The 23,201-nt window shown below is 44.3% G+C and overlaps 2 protein-coding genes and 1 long non-coding RNA gene across 4 annotated transcripts in view; 2 read left to right on the top strand and 1 right to left on the bottom strand.

Annotated features, from left to right (window-relative positions):
- Positions 1 to 13: 13 nt before the first annotated feature.
- DNAJC11 (DnaJ heat shock protein family (Hsp40) member C11) lies at positions 14 to 21,243 on the bottom strand. Of its 2 annotated transcripts, XM_075027080.1 has the most exons (16): positions 21,115 to 21,243; positions 17,421 to 17,550; positions 15,155 to 15,228; positions 13,895 to 13,996; positions 8,557 to 8,685; positions 7,726 to 7,848; positions 6,329 to 6,402; positions 5,131 to 5,320; positions 4,655 to 4,740; positions 4,087 to 4,203; positions 2,930 to 3,085; positions 2,556 to 2,625; positions 2,375 to 2,432; positions 1,551 to 1,693; positions 966 to 1,095; positions 14 to 275 (listed from the first exon to the last, which is right to left on the bottom strand). In XM_075027080.1, exons 1-16 carry the CDS (start codon positions 21,184 to 21,186, stop codon positions 250 to 252), a joined length of 1,680 nt encoding a protein of 559 aa, XP_074883181.1. In that variant the 5' UTR covers positions 21,187 to 21,243; the 3' UTR covers positions 14 to 249. The 2 variants fall into 2 exon arrangements, with proteins under 2 accessions (XP_074883181.1, XP_074883182.1); XM_075027081.1 differs by lacking the exon at positions 15,155 to 15,228 and having other exon boundaries at positions 21,115 to 21,213.
- On the top strand, positions 5,356 to 17,557 carry LOC142030777 (uncharacterized). Its single transcript, XR_012650292.1, has 4 exons — positions 5,356 to 6,501; positions 9,970 to 10,303; positions 16,047 to 16,125; positions 17,275 to 17,557. It is a non-coding gene; the product is annotated as an uncharacterized LOC142030777 (long non-coding RNA).
- Positions 21,244 to 21,305: 62 nt separating the features above from the next.
- Positions 21,306 to 23,201, top strand: part of CAMTA1 (calmodulin binding transcription activator 1) — a 322,140-nt gene continuing 320,244 nt past the window's right edge. The window contains exon 1 of the mRNA XM_075027074.1: positions 21,306 to 21,449. The gene's annotated coding sequence lies outside the window, so the exon portion shown is untranslated. The remainder of the gene's footprint in view (positions 21,450 to 23,201) is intronic.

Raw genomic sequence — 23,201 nt, 5'->3', positions numbered from 1 at the left:
AAAGCACTGCGCATTCAGAGTCACGTTGCTTTATTGGTTACTCAGCCACAATTCAGAGAAGTATTGCCTTGGAGCCACCTGTAGAAGCAGGTTCTCTCATTTTGTCTCCTAACATAACTGGTAGGACACCACCTGCTATATGGATAGTAAAAATAAAAATGTCTCTGTTCAAACTTGTAGCATCCGGGGGAAGGTTTTGTAGTTTCCGTTGACCCAGGTACTGTAATGGACACGCACGCTCTCACCACGTTAGCCATCTGCATCGATTCTGTGAGCTGTCGGATAAGAACAATTAAATAGACACATGCCATTTCTGTTGGACAAGACACATCCTAGCTTGAACTTGCCACCGTACCAGGGACAGACCGCAACATTTCTGGCTGCTAATTAAACACGATTCATATACACCTCCAACATACTTACGGAAGCTTTGTAAGTTGGATGTGCTTCTTGTGCTTCTTAAATTGGGCTAGGGAGCTGGTCTAGAGTAAACACGAGGTTTGTGCCCTTTAGCCAACTCCCCAGAACTACAGGGGTACCGGTAAATGTTGTCACTAGCAGATACCAGTTTCACAAAATTATTCTGGCAGGGAAAATATTTTGGCAGATAGATAAATGGGGATGAGGAAGAAATCTGGTTCAGGCCTCCAACTTGCCTTCATACATTCAATTCAGTCCTCAAAGGGCAATCCGATGCTGTGAATTGCCTGGCAGGGACACTGGCAGCTGCAGGAGGCCTTTGCTTCTAATTCCAGTTAGATATATAAGGTTAGTTGGTAAAAACAGCTGCAGTGGTGCTGCTGAGCTCTTTTAGGTCATACTCCAGAGGTCTATCATGGTCAGCCCATTTCAGTAACCCCAGTTCTGAACCCCAGAACCCCAGTTCTGTGCACTTTGCCACACAGAGCTGAAGCAGTCCTTTACTGGTTCCTGAAGGAAGAAGCAGGGTGGTCCTTGCTACTTACATTGCTTTGGTATCCTAAGGGCCTCATTGTCAGCTGACATCACTTGGTGCAGAACTCCTCGGAACTGATAAAGCACTTTCAAACTTTTCTCCTCACCCACACAGGGGTCGTAGAAACCCGGCAGCCCAGCCTTGAACCAGAGAAGGACAGACTGAGCATCAGGGAGTGGACTTTCACAGCTCTTCAACTGACCCAGACCATTTATTACTGCCAGAGTGAGGAGTCATTAAAAAAAAGGGAGTTTTGTTGCCAATGAGATGAGACAACAAGCTAAGGAATCGCCTCCACAAGTTCTAATGGCAGAAAAAAGAAAATCAGGGGTTTGGGAAGTTTCTGGTGTACAGCCCCAGAGTCTGTAACAGACACTGTCCCACGCTGCAGATATGGAGATGCTGTTTCTTTGGCACTGGAAATGCCCAGAGAAACAGAAGTTCCTGGACATTCATAACACTGTAAATTGATCTAGAGTCACTAGCTTCAAGCACACTGGAGAAATCCCCTGGCAGGACAGCATACGGTTCAGTTGAAACTCTGAGTCACACATTGGAGCCCTTGAGTCTGGGCTTTGACAGAACAGCTACGTACCTTGGATGCCTCTGTAAGGATGAGTTTAGAGTCTTTCACCAAGCACTGCAGGGGCACAGTCACATCTATTACTTTCACCTTCTCATTCTTCCTGCTGTTGTCATTAACAAACTTCCCATACCAGGCGTTGACTACAATCAAACCTGCATTTCACATGAAATCAGAGATGTGATGAAAGGCTTCCCACCGACAGCTAGGCAGACACTGATGAAAAGACCATCCCGGCATTTTCTCTTGCTTTCAATGACATTTAAACTCTCCTTGCCTGGACCCATGCTTCTCAAGACAGAAGAACATTTCTACTTGCGTGTTTGTTAGCAATCTTCAGCACTAGGACAGAATGACGTGACTTCAACCCCACGCTGACACGGCAGTTCAAGTGGATGTCAGGTCACTTTGAAACATTTGCTTGGAAATTGCTAGCAAACATCAGAAATCAGATTTCCGTTATGATCCAGGAGCAAACTGTGTAAGCTAGAGACCAGTGAAACCTAAACTTCAGACTATAACTTTTGCACGTATTTATACACACACCTCTCTCTTGTGGAGAATTGAATCCAGACAACTGTCTTCAGCCTGTTGACCCACCTCACAGCTTGTCCCAAGAGAATATTCAGCGGATCCCTACTACACTCAGGCACCGTAAGCCAAAGCGCAACGGAACTTCCCCATTATGTGTGCAACAGCAATTATGCTGTGCTTCATTAGGAGTGGAAATGAAGAAACAATACCTTGCATTTTTCCCCCCTGTACCACCCAGCATTTGTATTGTTCCCTCCTCTCTCCAAATTTATGGAACAAGTAAATGGTGTTGTAATCTTTACCCATTCTGGCTTCCTCCGCTTCAATTATCCTCCGGACAGACTCTTGCATTAACCGAACCTGTCACAACACAAGGGGCAGAGCAAAAGTCAAGCCCTGTCAGACACTGTGTCCAAAAGGGAAAAGCCCGGAGTGAAAACAGCTTCCTCTAACCAAGAAGGATTAGTTACAGGAAAAACTCACCGCAGCTTCAGCCTCCTGCTTCTTCTGAAGGATGTCGCTGGCTGTATTCTCCCTTTGCTTCTCCAGCTCTCTGGCGTAAGGAAGTCAACATCACATCAGGTCTACACAGTGGATGGGATGCAGCCACAAAGTGGCAGATGTCTACTTACCCACCCCAATTACAACTGGCCCACAACCTGACACAAATGAGCTCAGTTTTAAGGTTGTTGCCCACCTTTCAAGATATTTTTGTAGGCTTCCAGAACTCAGTAGTATTGATGATGTAGTGAACCACAGTGCCTCAGCTGGATATTCCAGCCTTTGCACCAGGCTCCCAGAAGCACTTGCATGGGACTTCCCAGCTCTGAATTTAAAACACAGTCTTGCGAGCTTACCTCTCCTTTTGTGCCCTGAGGTAGGGTTTGATGATTAGCCTATGCATGGCGAAGTAGATAACTAGAGGTCCCACAGTGGCATAGAATACAGCACTGGGAAGCAGCTGATCTGTTAGGTGGACAGGGAAGAAGTAGGTCTGGCTAGCCCTATTCAACCTGGAACAAAAAAGAACAGAGTGACAGGTAAGAGGAAATGCAGAGTTTAATGTGCTTGATTAAGTACACTTAGCAGCAGGGTATGCTGCTGAAGAACTGCTGAACCAAAGGAGAAATGAATGATGAGCTCAAAAAGGTGAAAATCTGATAAACTGAAACAAGACAACAGTGAGACAGACAGCTGACACCACCCATAGCCAGGCTTTTACGTAGCAGACTTCTCTTGGGGTAGTACCTGACCATTCTAAAGTGTTTTTTTAATCTTAGGAGAATTTATTTGGTCATTAATTTCACCAGGGAAAGGGACTACCATCATCATAAAAAGAAAAGAAAACGCCTAGAGAAAAGGTCTATGTGCACAACACCGGCATGTGCCTTCAGGGGAGGAGTACATTAATATTTTTCTGACACTTACAATAATATTTATTTTAGAAAACTTTAGTTTTCTTGGGACAGAGGGCTTCTTTACAGTTTATGCATCCTGGCTCGCCCTCTGCTGGCACCAATTAAAAATGCACTACAGTATATGAACCCTTAAGGGAGTTCTGCCCCTCTTTGTGAACTGCATTTTATTAATAGTATAATCACCTAGATTAGTTAATGATAATTCACTAATTCAAGTATATACTTGCGTACAGTGTTTTAAAAATGGAATGCAATTAAATACATTTCTATCGATAATATCTTCAGGAATCTTCCATCCACTTACCATAATGCTCCAAACCTTACTTTAAGCTGTATTTTCAGAATATTTTGATGCACGCACACACACTAGTCCTGAAAGAGGTGGCTCAGGCTCAGCGTAACACCAGCAGAAGGCACACATTGCTTCCGATGGGCACCACTTATATTAGAGGTGAGGGCAGCTGCAACCTTTCATAGTGATATATCAATATACCTGTATTACCCTAAGATTGGGACCTTCCCACCTGAATACTGGAAATAGAATTATGCAGGTTATGGTCAGCCTCTGAAATCTAGAGTTGTAATCTTGAACTGACTTGATTTTCAAAGACACTCCTTGGGGAACACCAACACTGACGGTGGCTCCTAAAATGCTGTGTCTGGAAATCTTCCTCTCTGCTCCGTACTCCACTATGGTCCCAAAGAAACCCGCCCTAGAACGAGAGAACCAAAAACTGCTAAGACAGAGAAGACTCCTGAATTTCTCTTTACTGAATCCTGTAATTCCCCAACAAGTAAAGCATGGAAATACACCTCTCTGCAGCAAATGTTGGCTACTGGAAGGTTCACTGTGTATCTACAAGATGAAATTAGCCTTTTCAGCTTGTAAAGTAGTAAACAGACTACAAGAACTTCTGGCTTTCTTATTGGTGATGATACAGAGATACCACACACAAATATTTTAAGTTCCACTTATCTGAAGAGGCACACAGAGCTAAGCCTTCAAGACATTCACTTCAGCATTTACCAGATTTAATTAATGAAGAGCAGATTCCCAAAGACCACAGAAGCATTTGATTTGTGTGGAACCTGGAGGCCTACAACAGCAGGACAGGACAGATTCTTCAGGCTGTGAGCAATGTGAATTTCCTCTTGCACACTTACTTGAGAGAGCCTTTCACTCGTGTTTGATCCTCATCCTGAAACTTATGCTGATAACTGACCATCATGAAAGAATGGGGGATTCCCAGCTGAAATACAAGAGGCACAAATGTATGAAAACATACCCTCTGCCACCACTGAATGCTCCCTCAAATTTCCTTTCTTATCCTTTAAGTAGCACAGAAAACATAGCAATGCTTGCCACTTACACGCCACAGCCTGCAACCTCTGCAGTCTGTGTTGTGCATCCTGACCCTAATCTGAGCTGATCCACATTAGAGATGATGATGTTGGGTGCAAAGTGTTGCGTTCTGCCAAATGCAGCTGGTTACCTACGTTACATATTCATACGAGACAGTACCAACTGCTCCGTTATCCTCTAGTCCCAAGCGAAAATACTGCTAGAGCAGAAAAGCTGAGGCACTTTTCTCCCACAGGGTGGTATCACTGTTCCCTGCGTACAGCAACAGGACTCTCACCTGTAACGCCACAGTGAAATGGCTGGTCTTTGTATCCCGGACAATACTAGTGTTCATGGCTGACTGGATGCCCCACCGCCACTGTAAGTACCCCATTGTGTTCTTGTCGAGGTTGCGGGCTAGAACCGTGGTGAGGCCTGGGCGGATCCCACGCGACGAAAACTGCAGGGCACAGTTTGTAGTGATGAAACTAGGAGAAATAAGGAAAGCCCCATCAGTGATAAAACACAGGCTCCCAGATGGCCTCAAATTCCTTCTTGCCCAAGAGCCTTGCTGAATATGCAGAGAATATCCTGCAAAGAGCACAACGCCTGAGGGTTTCAGGAAAAACTCAAAACTAATTTAGACCGTACTGACCACAGCACCACCCAGAAGAGCAAGCTCATGCCCTAATTTATTGGTCTGTGCCGCAACACTGCAGCCAACGCAGCAGGCTACCTTTCAGCCTTTACCCTTCTCGCCCTAGGCAGATAAAGTCCTGCTCTTCTGTAAAGGCAGCACACTTGGCTGCTAGAAGATAGCAGCCCTGCTATTTAATAATCCTCAAGCATCAGCTCCAAAAACCAGCAATAAAGGACTCTATGCAGAACAAGATCCCTGTATAAGCTCTGAGGAATGGCATTACTAAATTAGAAAATATAAAAAGAAGGAAGTCTACACTGGTACCTACAATGCTCTAGCATGTGTCTACAATCACAGCCCTTACCTTGTACTCTCCTTTGCAACTTGAGACCTCTGTTCATTTGTAAACAGACACCACACTAGTGGCAAATTTGGCATCATTTCCCTAAAAATATGACGTATCATCTCCTCTATTCCTGTCAGAAACTTCGGCTCACACATGGAAGCCCCAGAAGAGCTCCCCAATTTTTTTGTTCTGCTCCCAGAGCAAACTTCTGTGGCTCTGATTGTGAGACCATGCCTCAGGTATCATGAATTCATGACAAGATCAAGTACAAAATCTAAGGATGTGGAACACAGACCTTCCTTAAACTGGAGGTATCAAAATGGAGGACAGCAACACACAAAAAGAGTACAAGCATTTTGATCAATACTAAAGCACAACCTTAAGTCTGAGGAAGAAATACCATATATTGTAGGACAGAAAACAAATACAGAATCAACATGGAAAAGAATTCAACCCATTTAGTTCCTTAGCGTGGAATATTAACCATTAGACCATTTTTCTAATATTTACCATCTTGGTGTAAGATTACGGAATATCTTCAGACCGAAGAGAGGTCCCTGAAGGTCTCCTGCTCCAAACTCCAACTGTTGAAATGCATAATGCCAAATTGTTAGAAGAAAACATCTTTTACAACAGTGACCAAGTACTTCACAAGTGTCATTTATGTCACAGACATTTTACACGTGAGTAACATTTACCATGTATTTCAGCATCCATTCTTTTCTGCTAGCTTTGCATTCAGAATAAGAGGTGTCTGACTGAGTAGGGTCCTCATGAGTAAAACAAAGCCAGTTCCATAGCGCTACAAGCTACTACTACTAGCACCTGCTCTGGTTGCTCCAGTGAAAATGGAGAAAACGCCTCCATTGCAGCCTCACAACAGCAAACAGCAAGGCATGGCTGCTGCCCTCTGAGGGTAAGAGTCCTTCACAGGACAGCCTCACAGTAATGTTGTCAGCACTTCTGCTGCTGCACCATCTCAGCACCTGCAAAACATGCCTGCTGCTTCACTCACAAGTCTGGGTGACTTCCAGGGCTGCTATTCAATGTTTATTTGATGCTGTTCAGTCTCACTAACGGAAGCAGTTCTTAGACCTGACACTTTTCATGACAAAACCTGCAAAAGCAGTTCCTACTACATCTGCATCTCCCAAGTAAGTTTATTGCACGGGTTTTTTTTAAGACTTTTTTAGTCAACTGACTCACGACAATATCCACAAGCTCCTGTATTACCAATATTATGAAATTCTAATGCAAATCAAATGCCTCCAATCTATGAATTCTCAAACAAGAGGGAAAAATTCCATTTCTCACAAGCTGAAGAAACAGGTTAGCAGAAGACAGTGTGCAAAAAGGAAGGCGCAGAAAGCAAGCTGCCTGCCAGCCGTAGCAGCGATGCCATGAGCATCTCAAACAAAGCCACCGGTCTAGCGAGGCACAGCTTGCAGGTGGTAGCGTGGGACCTTCCAGCTCCTTAGATCAGATCTTCCTGGGAGTCAAACTGTTTTCCCCCATAACTTCTTCCCTTGTGAGCAAAGCAGTTTTTGAAGCGAAGGCAAACTATCATGCTGCCCTAAGGTGCATGCTCACAGCACCGGAAGGCACTTGAGAACCTTCAGACAGTGAAATTAGGAAGGCTGGAGACAACAGGTAACAATTCTGTCAGCACAAGTGAAGTCCAAAAATGCATGGTCAAATGGAAAGGGGAAAAAATTAAGAAAAAACAAAGTTTGGCCTTCCCTTTTTCTCAAATTCCTTTGAGAATTCCTTTTCTACATTCTACAGAACATAGAAAATGAGAGATAAAACAGAACTAAAGTTCCCTAAAGAAAATAAACACTAGGTAACTAATCCAATCAGCCTGAAATAGACTGGATATAAAAACGCATAACACTTAGTACTCTTACCTCTCCCCATCCCTTGGCAGATGTCACTCGTCTCAGAGCAACATTAATCGATCCACCTCCATTTCCATTCTGGGTGGAAAGGTTACCAGACAGTATTGCTGTGTCCGTGGCAGTCAGTGGTGCCTGAAAAATGAATATATTGTTACCAATTAGTCTGATCCCAATTCACACATTTAGTGCTTATTCTGCAAGGACATAATCACGACTGCAGTGAGTGAAAGCGCAGAGAAAAAGGTAACTCTCCAGTGACTCCTTGTCATCCACTGAGCCCAGGTCTTTAAACCAGACATGGCCACACTTGCTCTAAATTTTGTAGTCAAAGATCAAGTATGGCAAAAAGGGAGATAATTCTTACAGTACCAGACATTTGTGACACCTTTAATGTACCACCTTAAAGTCCTGACCCTGAGCTGCAAACCCTTCTAATGTCACTAGCAGACTAAATTTCGTCACCTCTCTGGAACAGAGGAAACGCTCCTTTTTCTTTTCCTTACCCCACATCCTCAAAACTGGGCACCATTCATTTTCATACACTAAACACTCCATGTTCAGTGAGAAGTAGATACCCATTTTCAATCTTGACTGAGCCTCTGTGCTAGCCGGCAGGAGCACTGTAGCCTACAAACGAGTCATGCAAATGCACGCTGTACAGTCAACACGCAGTCCTGCTGGAACTGACCTTCCTCTTCCCACCCAGACTGGTAATCGCATCCTTCCATAAATCAAGATGAGAACCCCCTGAGCAGTGTTTCATTTCCCGTTGCTTTGCACAGTAGTGCCTCATTAGCTCAGGCCCTGCTCCACACCAGCAGCAGTGTCTGCCCTCCTTACCTCAATGGACTGGGATATGTGCATTTTGTTTATCTCAATCTGGGGAAAGCTGCTCCCAGGCACATCTTCGTATTCTTCGTCGTAACGATCAAAGAGGTCAGTGGCATCTATTCCAACACTAATTGTTCCCTAAGGAATGACAAGTGAAACAAGTACTTAGCATTAACAAACATCCAACATATAGAGGCCAAATGGCTAAACAGTCCTTGTACATGTTTAAATTTTTTTGCGTTTTTTTCTTGTTCTGCTATTACCTTTTCCACTTTAAAATGCATTTCTTACACATTCAAGACAAACAAAAATTAATGATCACAATATTCTAAAACAGCAATATAAATCATAAATAAACTTGATAAAAGACAATTTGTCAGCAGGATTGCAACTTGTAATACTAGTAGGTAGTTCTATTGTGACACATTACAGAAGTAGGTAGAACACTTTCACACAGCAGGTTTCTTCTTCCCCCACAACTGACTCTGCACTGTCAGTATTTTAAAGTTGAAATAATATATTTTAGAAATTGATTTTCTTCCATGGAACTTGGCCAGAAATCCTCTAAATGCTTTCTTCTTTGAGTTATCTGAAACAATTTAGTTTTGAGCTGCCATCATTCGCTTGCAATTGACCTCGTTAGTCAAAAATTTAGTTTTCTTTTTCCTAGTTTATATCTTGTAATCAGAAGAAAAGCTTGACAAAGGGAGACTTTTAGGAAGTGGTAAATATTTCCTTTCTCAGACGAAAGAAAGCTTATTCCTACAAAAAACTAGGCCACAGCTAAATAGTCTGGCTACCTGCTGCTGTGCTCACTCAGACTAACTGCAAGAGTGGGTTTATTTGAAAAGGGCACGATTAGATCCTTGTCTGGGTCATATAACTTCAAGAGGCTTTGGAAACCTTCCCTATAGACCTATTAAACAGCATTCCAGCTCATATAAAATGTACCAGTTGCAATAAAAAAAACAACCCTCTGTGCAGAAGCACAGAACGAACCCCAAGCAATTTGTATAAAGAAACTCAATAGCTGCGTAGGTACAAAACCCACTCACACAGAGTCCAAGTGTGGATGGAATAAGTTCTTATTTCAACCTGAGTGAGCATTTTTCTTTGCTCACTCCACTCTAATCAAATGCTGAACCATAAATATAAGAAGAATTGCAGAGTCTGACAGGACTCAAAACTTCTTTCTGGTTTGGCTCCCAACTATTTATTTGCTGTGGAGATTCCCGACCTCTTCTCCATGTTTATTTTCTGATTCCTTGCACGGCAAAAATTGGATAAATATTTTAACACAGGAAGGTGTGATTATTTCCAGGAGAACTCTGGAACAGGGGCTGTGGCCCAACTGTTTACAGATTACTCTTGGCAGGCTGGCAAATTTCAAAGCAATTACGCTCATCGTTCTCTTTGTGGCAGCACCAAGGACGAGCTCCTGCCCTTTATGCAGAAGACTACTTTTCAGGAACCATCTGCAAAGTCACCTTCAAGGGATCTGCTCTCCAGACGCTACAGCGTCTTCAGTTTCAGCCCACTCCTACGCTGTGCTGTGCCTTGAAACGAGGCCAAATTAAGAGCGAAGCAAGGCAAAACCGCCAACCGCCTAGGAAGCAGCACAGCCCTGTGCTGCTCTCCAGCCCTCTGGAAAGACACGGAGTACAACAGCCCAAGAGAAACAGAAAGTGCCAACTCCACTCAATGAAATTCCAGCAAATGCACTCCAGAGTGGCCACCCGAACATGTCTCGATACAGGTGAGTGTTTATTTTAACAAAAGAGAGAACTATTTTAATTTTTCCCTGATGCTCTTCAACTCAAGGAAGCGTAAAACCCAAGATCTTTCCTAACAGAGGCAGGATGGAAAGAAAGGCTTTCCATGTGGAGCGCCACATTCAGTGCAGAACCTTTGCCAGACTGCAACCTTAAATTCCAAGTTAAACATTTTTAAACAAGGGATAGCATGCCGAGTAGTAAGCATGCTGAATTTGAATGGCAAAAAGACAGAAAATTGTGTGTTTTCAACTCAGACTGGAATATAAGCAGCAGTAAATCTTTCTCAAGAATTTGCACTAAAAAAACCCAAACACTGAAAAACACCTTACTATACTACGTTTACTCATACTGCAATGCTTGTACCCTTTGTAAAGATGGATCAAGGTCCACACACATTCCTGAAATTCATTGCACCTCCTTTCTTTCAGTCATACTCAAAATCTTATGATTTCCTTTTTCACACCTATGAATTTCAGAGCAAATATCCTTCCCAATGAAAAAAGGTAAACACCTGAACCTATCCATGAAAATCCACAAGACCCATTCAGAGGAAAGGAGCGTCTCCACTCCCTCTCTGCCTCCTCCGCACATCTTCTATTCAGCTGCCTTTTGCTGAAGCGAGCGGTGGACTCCGTGCAGACATTTCACCTCCCGCTGAGCAGGTGAAGTCACCCTCAGAGGTCTATAGATCCTGGCCAGGAAACTGGCTCGGGCGCAAGCACAGGAAAAGCAGCAGATGGTAAAGTTAAAAATATTCCCAGAGAACGACAGCACCCCCTATGCCACCGGATAATAGAGAGGGGACCGCTGCTGCTCGCAACTCCCCATCAGCCACCTGCTCAGACCATTGGAAATGAAAAAGCCCTCCCCAAAGAAAGAGCAGCAGGGAAAAAGCTGTAAAGCTCTGCTCAGGAGTCAGCGGTGCACGCACACGACGTGCTGCAAAGCACACCAGCTCAGCAGGACGGGAAGCTGGGGAACGACACTACAGAACCATCAGAGTTGATACCTGGTATCCTCTTTTAAAATCACCTTTATTTGCCATCCTGAGAATACGAAACAGACTTTACTGCTGGAATTAAGAGGTGTGCCAGAGAAGAATATACTCCCTCCTTGCCTCTTTTCTTAGGGATTTACCTTCTGGAAGGTGACATATGGAAGCTGTGCCAGACTAAGCCTTGAGGGACCTGCATCTCTTAGACGCTGACCTTCCGCAGCAGGAAAATAATGGGATTTAATTTCTCCTAACAGGAAGCGGTTCTTCTCAAATCAAGTAATGAACTTTTCAACCCTTCTGCACATCTTTGAAAGCAGGAACAAAGCTCTAAAAGCAAATAATAGACTCAATTCGAAACCTGCCAAATTGCCTACATCTGGTTATTGCTCAACATTTCTGGTGAAAATGCTTTATTTTGCTGGAACCGTTTTATAGAACTGACAAAATGTTGGAAATTTTAAAATAACTTGCGTTCGTGTATGAAATGATCACAGCTGCGCTACCTAATTCCACAGGAACACTGCCTGGAGAGACATTTCTATAGGCTGCCAATCAGCAATTGCTGTAAACACCCAGATGGCTAATTTTATCACAGGACACAGAGGCTGAGGCTTACAATGCAGCTCCACTTTTTACGGCTCACAGCCACAGCGAGGCGCCCAGACAAAATGTCAAATTCCTGAAGTCACAGAGAATCATGAGGTGGAGATAAACATCACCCTCTCTCAGAATACCCTTCTGACCCCAATCACCCTCATCTCCAGCAGAGACAGTTCGACTTGCCCCTTTAGTGGCATCCAGGAATCCCTTCCTGCCTGCAATAATGTTGTCAGCAGTTATTCATGTAACACCTTATGCTTATTTACCCTTCCAGTACAAACAAGGTCTCAGTATCTGTGCACTATCCACAACAGCCTGGTGATCTGTATTAGTCCTTTGCTTTGCTAAGACCAGCACAGATCCAAAGTCTGTGCCAAGTTGAATATCTCAAAACATTACAGGTCTTCTCGGATGGACATTTTTCTGATACAGTCCTAAGCATTACCGTACTCTTCTGTCCAATCAGAAAACATTGTGATTTTAAACTGCTGCCCATGAAAATACCATCAACCTTCAAAAACAACAGTAATAGTAGTTAATCAACTGGTAGTTTGTTTCTCAGGTTACGCAAGTTATGCTGCAACACTTTAGAGGTCCATGCGTGAACACAACAACACAGGAGACCTCCTCTTTCAAAGCCATCAGAAGAGTACAGCCACCCATGCTTCAGGATGCAGAATCTGCATTGAATGCAAGCCTGCAGTGAGAGCTCTGGGGATACCCAGTTTTCCACCAAGGATAGAAGCATTTATAAATAAAACAAAAATTGATGTCTCATTACAGTTTATTTTTTCAAGATGAACAAAATTGGTCTACATAAATATCTGTACGGTTACCTTCGGGTAGACAGAGTAAAATTAAGGCTCCTCCACCACGGACCACTTCCATACTGCATAGAATAAACGGATTTCTAACACTTTTCAAAAAATAGGTACAAAATGGTTTCTGATAGTTTAAGCAAAAAACCCCGAGAAAAATATAGATACAGGTAAACTAAAGTATGAATACATTTGGCCAGTGTAGATGCAGCCCTTGGATAATGTCATTCACTGCATGAGAACCAAGATTTTTGTGATTCAACAAGCTTTGAAACCTCAGTCCGTGACAATCCTGACAAAACCGGGGTTTGCCTAGCATACTTATCAAGCCAAGAGCCAGCAAAGCCGTTAGCATTCTAAACTATTGGAGTATTCCAGTCGCAGCAGGTGACAGAGGAAGCAGCGGCTGATCGTCATTTCCACCTCTCCCTGCCATCCCAATGCTACCATGAGAACATCATTCTCAACACGGTATTCTTGATCATCTCTGAACAGCCAAGATTCAGCTGCGAGGTGGGTCATTTAGTGTCAGTTTATGGCTGCTCAAACAGACTGAGAGATGCGAATGGAATACTCAATGATTCTCATCCTGAGAGTGCAATCAAGCTTTCCTAGTACAGGCACTAACTGTGAAACTGGCAAGACCCCAATCCTGTTCAGGTTGGTTTTGCTCACTGTGCTGCAGCCAGAAGGGTTCTGCTACCCAGCTGGTTTGGTAGCTGCCTTGCATTTTTCATTGGCTTCAAAGCTGCGTTTGAATATCTCCCTGCATTGTTGCGACACTACAGCAGTGTCAAAGGGAAACTCATCAGGTAACTGCAGGGAGTTTCATTGTATTTGGAATACTTGGAAAGAAATCATAAACATTTCAGTGTTAGGTCTGTTTTCTTGAAATTGCTGAAACAGGTATTTTGCTCCTACATGTTTCAACGAAATAAAGAAAAGGAACTTTCAATAGAGGATTACTGTTAAAAAAATTAGCTGTTTTCCCTACATTGCCCAGAGAAACTGAATATTCAAAACAGGAAAAGTAACTCACTAAGTGTAGATACCTAAGGGGCTATTTACTATAGCCCCTCATCCAGGCTAATCACACCCTGCATATTCGTAATAATTTACAGATTCACCCTTGACCCTAGGATGAAGTCTTTGCCTACCTTTGGATTAGTTCGCTGTTGCAGTCTTCTCTCTTCCCTCTCTCTCTGCAAACGCTCAAATTCTTCCCTGATTTCAGCTGGAGTTCTCTTCCTTTCCACAACCTGCTCAAAAAGAAATTAAGAACAGAAGATTACCAGAAAGAGGTATTCAGGGTATTGCATTGCTGATGGGACGGAGGTCCACTGACCTGGTACGCTCTAACATGCTGTCCCTGATGCTGCTGTAAGCCACCCTGGAAACTCTGAACTCAGAGTTTGGAAGCAAACACTCGGGCCAGATCAAATGGCAGGCACAAGAGAAAACCCCATGCTTTGACAGGAGGGAAAATGGTCTTGTTATTTCTATTTCCTTGACAAAACCAGGGCAAATAGCTTTCAAACCACAAGTACAAGATACTGCAGCACAACCGTTACCAACAGCTATCCATTAACTTCTGTACTAGGGGTAGAGAAAAAAATGAAAACAACTGAAAGCTTCTGGCCTGAGGTAAACTGATTAAGTGAGAGTTTTGTGATTTTAGGCTACACCGATTCATGTCTTTTTCCCTTACGTGGCTCAGGGAATGAAGGTTTTAAGCAGGTATGGCTCTAGGTATGGATTCAGCTTTTCAAAATAAGATCAAGTCTGCCACAGGCAGCTCAAAAACGTCTGTTACACCCTGCCACTGCTCCCCATGTCTTGCTACTAACTCCAAATTTGACCTCTGTACTGGCCTGACCCAATACAATATATTCTGCAGCAAGCAGCGTAGTGCAATCAACTAAGACTGGCAGAGGCTAGCAAGGGGACTTAACAACAGGAAAGCCACAAATGGAAAAGTTCTCTTTCAAAGCCCATAAAAACCAACCAAACAAAACCAAACAACCCCAAAGAGCCCAGAAAGAAAAAGTAATTTCAAACTCAGAGGCTAGCTGACGCTGGGAAAAAAGTTTCAGATGAAAAAGATGAGACTAGATGGACAATAACGACGCATTTTTCTCAGACAAAGATGTTGCCTGTCACGGTAATATCCTATTAGGGAACTCTGAATGTCAGGTTTATTGTTCTCTTGTCAAGTGAAAAACCTAAGTATTCTTTGAAAATCCATCATGGTGTTTCAGCAGAGATGGAGAGAGGCAGAAATAACTAAACAGGGATGCCTTCAAACAAACAGGCATTTATTACCATCAAGGTGTCAGTGCAGCTCGATATAACAAGAATGTCAGATAAAGGTGGGTTTAGTCAATTCCACTGGCCGTAAGGTGCTAAATTTCTCTCACCTCCCATCCTTCCATTTCCAGTCCTCTCCTCCCATATATGTCATAGATGGCTCTGGTCTGTGGATCACTAAGCACTGCAAGTTAAAATCAAAAGAGGAGAGAACTCAGTTTTTGGTCTTCTCCTCAAATTTCAGACCAACACACTAGTGTTATTTGGAATTCAAGCACAGATCCTGGAAACACGTTGTTCTACAGTTGCATCCAATTTTTACATTAACTCCCTTTAACCTTTTCACATGCTACATTAACAGGACACACTCACTTTTCCCCCCAGCAAATTCCTTTTTCTTTTTCCTTACTTCTAAAATCAAAAAGTGAAAAGAACACAAAAGAGACATGCAGACTAACTGAATATGCAGCAGGATTTTTTAATATTGCTTTCTTTGACTGAAGGGTGACATAAGCCCTCTAACAATTAATGGCATTATTAGGATTATTAGCCATTCAGCAATAGCAGTCCCTGGAAACTGTCTGAGGAGGAATGACACCTACCTCTGTCTAGCTTTCAAAGCTCTTTGGTGCTTCACGCCCTGTGTTCGATCTTCCTTACCATCCCTGTCCACTGATCTTTTCCCACTCAGTCCAAACATATGGGACATGCCAAGCACCAACAAAGCAATTTCCATGAGGCAGTTCCTGCCTTGCCAACATCAACTACAGGGTAATTCCAAAAATGCATGCAGAATCTGAATCTCCCCAAAAGTCACACAATGCAATGGAGAAAATAAAATAAACCAGGAGACTGTAGAACAGTTAGTTTGGAAAACGACTGCACACAGAATTAAGAATACTCTCCAAAATGTAAGGCATATTTAAATGCATAATCTCTCATACCACACCCTTCCTTAAAAAAAACAAAAAAATTAAAAAATCATCCGTATTTTTCCCACAGGGTTCCAAGATCAGCTTCATCATCATCATCATGCATGTCTTTTGACTGTGGAGGAACTGATGAGTCTTCAGGGAGCTGGGTGTGTATATTAAGACAAAAAGAGGCTTATACTAGTAATTGAGGTTTGATCTGAACTACTTGAAGATTATTGAACTTGCTAAATGTCACAGGCAGATACTATTTTTTATAAATTCTGAAAAAATAACTCTTTTCTTGTGTGATATTAGGAGATGGAAGAGAAGGGGGAGAAAATAGGCAGGAGGCGGGGTGGCTTATTTTCAAGATGTCAAAACTTTTGCTTGTAAAGTATTATGCTTACATTTAGTACTAAACGAACAGCCGTTTACATATACATTGCAACACAGAGCCAAGCAGAGACACAGAATTCAAAGGGAAAGCTGACTCTAATGTAAGACCTACTCACCGCATTAAAATGAAATTATTGAAGCATCCTGAGTTTTTATTCCCTATGTCGTCAATGTAAGACCTTCACTGTTCTCCCCAGCAAAAGCTTCCGTATGTCCTAACGCCTAGCTAGGGACAACGTAAAAGACTTTACCCATGTTCAAGCCCAACTGGAAGAAACAAATGCTTATCATTCGGAAAACATGACAGTAAAAGAAAAAAAAAATTTAGTTCATCTTTGAGGTTTAATAGAGGAATATTTATTCATCATTTTGCTTTAGTTTCTCTTTAGGCTACAGGACAGAGCATCTCATTTGGTGCACCAGTTTTTTTAATGCAGCGGAGTCCTACCAGCCTCTAATACACTTGCATTCCAGGTGCCTCTTACCACACTTGCAAAATGCTGCAAGCTAATTCTAACGAATCACTTCCTTGTGCCTCAGTTACACTACTTATTACCTATGGTGACACCAGGATTTAAGTAAATGTCAGCTTAATTCAGAATATTTTTAAAGGGCTTTGGCATCCCTGGATGAAATTACTGTCCTTGTCTCAGTCTTAGCATATGGAAGAACTTGCTGAAAAACAATGGAGACTGCAACCAGTTGATAGAGAACAGAAACTCAGGATGTATCAGTTCAAAAGTAAAATATAAAATTGTCTTTCTGTTTGAAGCTTTTCAGTCCTCAGTCTCTTATGGGAGAGTCTTTTCAGAAGTAAGGGAAGTGGTGAAAAGATTATTTATGACACGCAGGAAATAAGACGGAGACTCCACATTTCGTTCATTGAAGAATTTATACTGCATTGCTCCTCTGATTTACAGGACAGAATCAGGAAACAAAGCATCGCTAAGGAAGTTTAATTATTACTTTGTAACAATATATATACTTTTCAAAAAGCACGAAGACACAGCCCTCCTTCTAGACAACCACCGAAAACAGTTTCTGCAAACTTCAGACTTCCACTGACCTTCATAAGCTTGGTGAACAAGGTTAAAGAGCCGCTCAGCTTGCGTTTTGAGCTCTGGGTCTCTGTGCTTGTCTGGATGGTAGAGCATACACAGTCGGCGGTAGGCAGCTTTTAGCTCTTCCTGAGAGGCCTGTGAACAGCAGTAAAAATGAATTAAAGTACAACCAATGCTATTTAAAAAAGACCATTCTCAAGATCAGCCCTAAAAGAGAAGTCCATCAGCTATCGTATTACACTACTCTTACTTACACAAAATCAATAATGGACTTTTGTTTCATTACGTAAGTTAATAAAATGTTCAATTATGCACACCAGTATTTCCCACACTATTTATAGTGCAACAAGTGACAGCAACAGCTCATCAGTGTATACCTAGGTGTAAAAAGATAAGTTAACCCCCCCCCCCCAAACGCCCAAGCAATCTGTGTTCATACATTATTGTTATTACACAACTAATGTCTCCTCAATTAAATGCAGAAAAGCAAAAGAAATAGTCACCTCAGGATAAAACCACTTAAATCCAGAGATGTACATCAAATTCTACTCATATTTCAGCTTAAACCCTCAAGTAGATACTATAACTATCCAAAAGCACTGACTTTCCACAGCAGTAAAGCTAAGAAACGTAAACTTACAGTTTTACATCCACCCCTACACCGCCATGCTCTCTAGCACCTCCCTTCCTATACAGCAAGGGCTCTCTGTTGTGCTGTACGAAAGGAAGACACATCATCTTCCCGCAGAAACACACTCACCTGCAGCAGATGGGTAACCAGAAGAACAGCATGTCACTAAACGCATCAAGAAAAAACAAAAAGCCCTGTTCTTTACCACAACCACTCTGGAATTTCAGACGGCACCTGGCCTCATTCCAAAGACAGGGATTTCAGGAAAGGGATTTCAGATGGTGCTCTCAGAATTGATGGAATAAAACCCCCACTCCTTCCATTACCACCTCTCAGGAGACAACCTCACAGCAATGTTATTTTTTGACTCTAGAGACTCCTGGTAACTTCCCCTGTCTTATCTCGCTCCTGCAACAGTCCTTATATTGCAGCAGCCGTCTATGCCTTGGCAGCTGGTTAACACCTGCTTAGAAGCGCAGTTGCCAAAACCAGCCAGAACTTCCCTGAAAGGCACAGGTAGTGCATGCAGCTGCACAGAGCTACCAACCAGCCAGTTACAAAACTGTCCAGGCAAGACTCAATTCCCAGGGTGCAGGAAGCCACTTGTCTGCACCAGGAGAAATATGCAGAGTAAAATAACCGAAACAACATGACGGGTACTTGCTGGCCTCCTTCAAGCAAATGCCATCCCTTTTATTACAGCCAGGGGTTACGATAGACAGGAATATAACGCAGGCAAGCGAGAAGGGGGCATCCAGAAAATGACTTTCGATAATGGAATTTAAAGACACAAATTCCATTTACTCTTAACACTCTTCAGTGGTTGAAGCTTTCACAGTTTCCAAGCTTTCACCGTGGAAACAAAGGCCCTAACAGTTTGTTTCTTAGAGTAACATCTTTTTTCCAAGTTGTGGTAAGGAGAGTCTGGGTTTTCATCAGAGAAACGCATTCATTTGTGTACCAAAGCTAGAAATCCATTCAATTTTGAGGACGGCTTAGAATAAATGTTTTCTCTGCACGTGTGTACTATTTCATGTTTCTAAGTGATAGAGCAAAATGGGACCTGCCAAATCTGCTGGCCCCAAGACAGTAAATGTAGCTACAGATTAGCTTTTTTTCTTTTTACCACCTTGTGCTTTCTCGGACATCGAAATTAAACTCGACTGAGAAGGCAGGGGAACATATAGGTCTAAAATGGCATTCTTTAATCAAATTAATGATAAATGGTTTAATGTGCTATTGATTATATAATAGAAATGAGCAGTTTCATTTTTCATAAATGCCATGTTCAATAAAATGTTAGATTGGGCCTTTCATCATCATTGAATAGCTCGGGTCATTAGCTCAATATTTCATGAGCAATAGCCTCTTAGAAACCGCTAAAGAAATACTGACATCATTTCAAATTGCAATGAAATACATAAGTCAGTAATAATCATACGTAAGTTACATCTTTATTACCAAAATTCCAGGCAAAATTAAAAGGCATCCCATCTCCCTACTTGGGGTTTAAATGGCTTCATTTAACGTCTCAAACATGTCACCACTTTTTTACTGGATTGAAATCTGTAAAAGATTAAACATTTATATACATACACGCACGAAAATCACGGCTCGGCAGGCTTACTCTCCTCATCGGGGCTGCAAAGGTCAGTGGTTAACTATTATTTTAAGCTCAGCTACCACATCACACGAAGTTGGCTCAGCACACAAAAATGTGAGTCACTGCATTGCACTGCTACGCAGGATAGTACTACTGAATTTAATTAGCAAGGGGTAATTAAGAAAGCAACTACTACTCTCAGTTGGAATTACTCCCTCGAAGACCATTTTAACTTGGTTTCCAGCTCCCTGCTGTACCAAACCTGAATTTGCTGGTCTCCAGCACAGAGCTGAAAGCCTAGCTAAGTTAACTATTAAGCCTTCGCTGTTTATCTCCCAAGCAGTTGTAACCCCTGTGCGGTTCCTACGTCTTTCCATTAACCTCTACAACTGCACACAGCTGACATTTGGGAGGATGAATTACAAAAGCTGTTGAGTGATCTACAAGTATGGCCCACCGGCTTTTAACAAGACTCAGGCTTGAGTTGCACAGAAGTTTTTCTAAAAAGAGCACACTTTGCTGCATGGCATTCAGGAATTCTGCAAACAGACTTACTGTTACACATTTTTCCTTCAGAAATGTGGAACATGTCCACAAATGAGACACAGGAGGCTGTCACTGAGGCCGCAAGTACCGACATTAGCTCCAAAGATAATTTTTTCCAAGCTATCAGACTGAATTGCTTCCAAGTCCTGAACTCCTATTATATGCAGTAGTAGTAGTAGTTCAGCAAAAGCCTTCTTCAGTCCAAATCGTTAACCTCTAGGCCGATGTGTTTGAACGGTTAAGTCTTTATAGATATATGTATGAACATATAGAGAGTATATATAGATATATTGCTATTACACTTGACGAAACAAGCTATAGCACAGTTTATACACTCTGATCTTTGGCGATTTGCCTAATTATTACTATAAGAAAGGCTACCTCCCATTATGTTCCAAACTGTTCTAGCATAACAAAACTGCACCAACTAATACCCATCTACTCTTAAAAATGAAACTGGGGAGTATTGATCCTCCTTCTTTGCTAAGTGAGATGCCCTGCAACACACGTATGATTTTCAACTTGGAAACGTTTGGGAAGTCCGCACAGCCCTGGTTAAAAGCAGAACGAACAGGCAGCCAAAGAGACAAGCAACACGAGTCCCACGGACCCGCGGGGCTGAGGCTCGGGGCCGAGCTACCCTCTGCCCCGGGAAGAGTCAAATCGGAAGCATTCACCGCAACCCACCTCCGCCTCACCCGCCGCTCTCCCGCCCCGCCATCCCGCTTCGGATTTCTGAACTCCTGCTCCCGGGGCAGCGGCTGGTCCAGCGCCGCTCCCGCCCGCCGGGCCCCGGCGCGGCCCGGCCCGGCCCGCCCAGGCGGGCACCGGGGTCACACGGCCCGCCGGGCCCCGCCGCTCCGCCCTGCCCCACCGCCCAGCCCCGCCGCCCGCAGCCCTCCGCCGCCGCCAGGCCCACCTCCCGCCGCACGTTGAGCAGCGAGTAGTAGTCCTCGTTGTCCGGCACCTCCTCCCCCAAGGCCGCCGCCATCTTCCCGACCTCTCACCCCGCACGGCCGGGCGTGGCGGCGGCGGACGAGAGAGCGGACGCGAGGCGCGGCGCTCCCCGCCGGCGCGCCCCCCAGCGGACCGGAGGTCCGAACGCCCGCGCACGCGCCCGGGTTAAAAAAAAAAAACAAACCACAAACCACACACCACCCCCCCCCCCGCGCGCGCAGTCCGCGCATGCGCGGCCAGGCTCCGCCCCAGAGCGCCGTGAGGCGAGGCGGGCGGCGGCGGGCGCGGGATGCCGCGGTGAGTGCTCGGCTCGGCCCGGCCCGGCCCGGCCCGGCCCGGCCCGGCGCGTCCGAGAGCCGCGCGGGATAGGCGGGTCCGGCCCTGTTCCCGGCGGCGGCGGCCCGGCGCCCTGAGGCGTCGCTCCGTGGTCGCGCACTCGCCCCGGCCGGGAGGAGGGGGGCCGAGTGGCGGCCGGTAGTGACAGCAGCCTGCGGGCCCCGGGGCCCGGGCCGGCGGAGCCGCGGGTGGTCGGGGTCTCCGTCCCTAGGTAAGAGAGGGAGGAGAGCGGCCGCAGGCGGTGCCGCCGGCCGTGGTAGGCTCCCTCCGGCGGTGCTCGCCCTTGGCGTCGAGCGCCTTGGCGGTGGAGCGCAGCGGCGGTGGGGGTCCCGCCGAGACTGCAGCCTGCCCGCCAGACGTGCCCCCCAAAAAGGGCTGCCTCTTATTCGCGGGCCCAGGAGTCCCGGACGTTGCCCCGAGGCCTCTTGCTTGGCATAGCTAGAGGATCGTTTCCACAGCGTTTTGTGCCCAGAGCGTCTTTATTTCATGAGTAGCTTCTGGCTCTTACGAGGTTGACTTGCAGAGGTTAGCTGAGAAACGTTGCAACCTGTTGCAGCTCAATGTCGTGAGGTCAGATCTTCTGACTTGCACAGAATGGGGAGGTGAGCAGAAGATCAGCTCAGCAATGTCAAACCTTCTGGCACAAAACAGCTGGCAGTAAACCAGGGCTAGACCTCGTTCTTATTTGTCACCACTATAAATCTGGAGCAGCTTTCTTTGAGTTAATAGAGGTGCTTTGGCTTTTCACCACAGAGCAGAGAATGCTGTGTTGCCCTCCAAAGAGCAGACAGTCTTGATGGCGGGTTAACCAGGAGAGGGCACTCACCAAGTCTTACCCAGTAGCGAAATGGAAGGAAATGCCCCAAAAGTGTGGGGAGCAGACAGAATTTTTAGCAGAAGGGCTTCCTGGTCTGTGCTTTAACCTGTGCCTTGTTATAAAGCATGCTGGTGGACACACTGGGCGTTCGTTGGCATTATCGCTGTGATGAGGCAGCCAGGAAGAAAAATAAGGCCTTTCCTGCTCGTGGTTCGATGTTCCCCAGTGACTGGGTGTGATGTTTGTGTAGGGGGTGCTGGAGTGATTTTAGAGTACTGCTGTCCTCAAAGAGGAGCTTTTGAAAGACCACTCAATAACACCAATACAGTCTAGTGTGAAGCTGAAACTGTGTTTTCCCATTCCAAAGCTCAGCTAATCTGTTCTGGATTTATCTTCATGTAACTTTTGTTTGAAAACAGGAATGTTTTAATATTTAATAAGTTTTTTTCTGGTCCAAGGGTAGTTAACAAGGGAGTGTTGGTTGTGTTATGGAAGTTCCTCTGTGCTTGTAGTAAGTGAGATGCAGTGTTTGGAACAAGAGATCCACAAAGGCTCAATTTCTGAGCAACCATGTAGAAATGGGTCTGTTTTACAGGGAATCACCTGGCAGCATCCTTTTCCTGAATGTACCCACCTGCTAGACTAATTTTTTTTTCCACGTGGTTTAGGAGTCATTGAGTCTGTGCAAAAATGCAAAGAAGACTCGAGTTCTGAGGATGCCAGTTGCTGTGGCAACGCTATTTCCCATGGATTTTGGTCCTGTCGTAATTGTGCTCTTTTTCTAACGTGGTTTGGGAGTTGTGCAGTCCTCGGGGGTGTTGGTGGCAGAGTTACTGGGAATCCTTCCCCTTACCAGATTGATCTAACGCTTTCCTAAAAGACACAGCTGCTCGTTG

The sequence above is a fragment of the Buteo buteo genome, chromosome 5, assembly GCF_964188355.1.
Source record: "Buteo buteo chromosome 5, bButBut1.hap1.1, whole genome shotgun sequence".
NCBI lineage: Eukaryota > Metazoa > Chordata > Aves > Accipitriformes > Accipitridae > Buteo > Buteo buteo.
The sequence above is the reverse complement of the archived record's forward strand: the minus strand, read 5'-3'. Positions and strand labels throughout refer to the sequence as shown.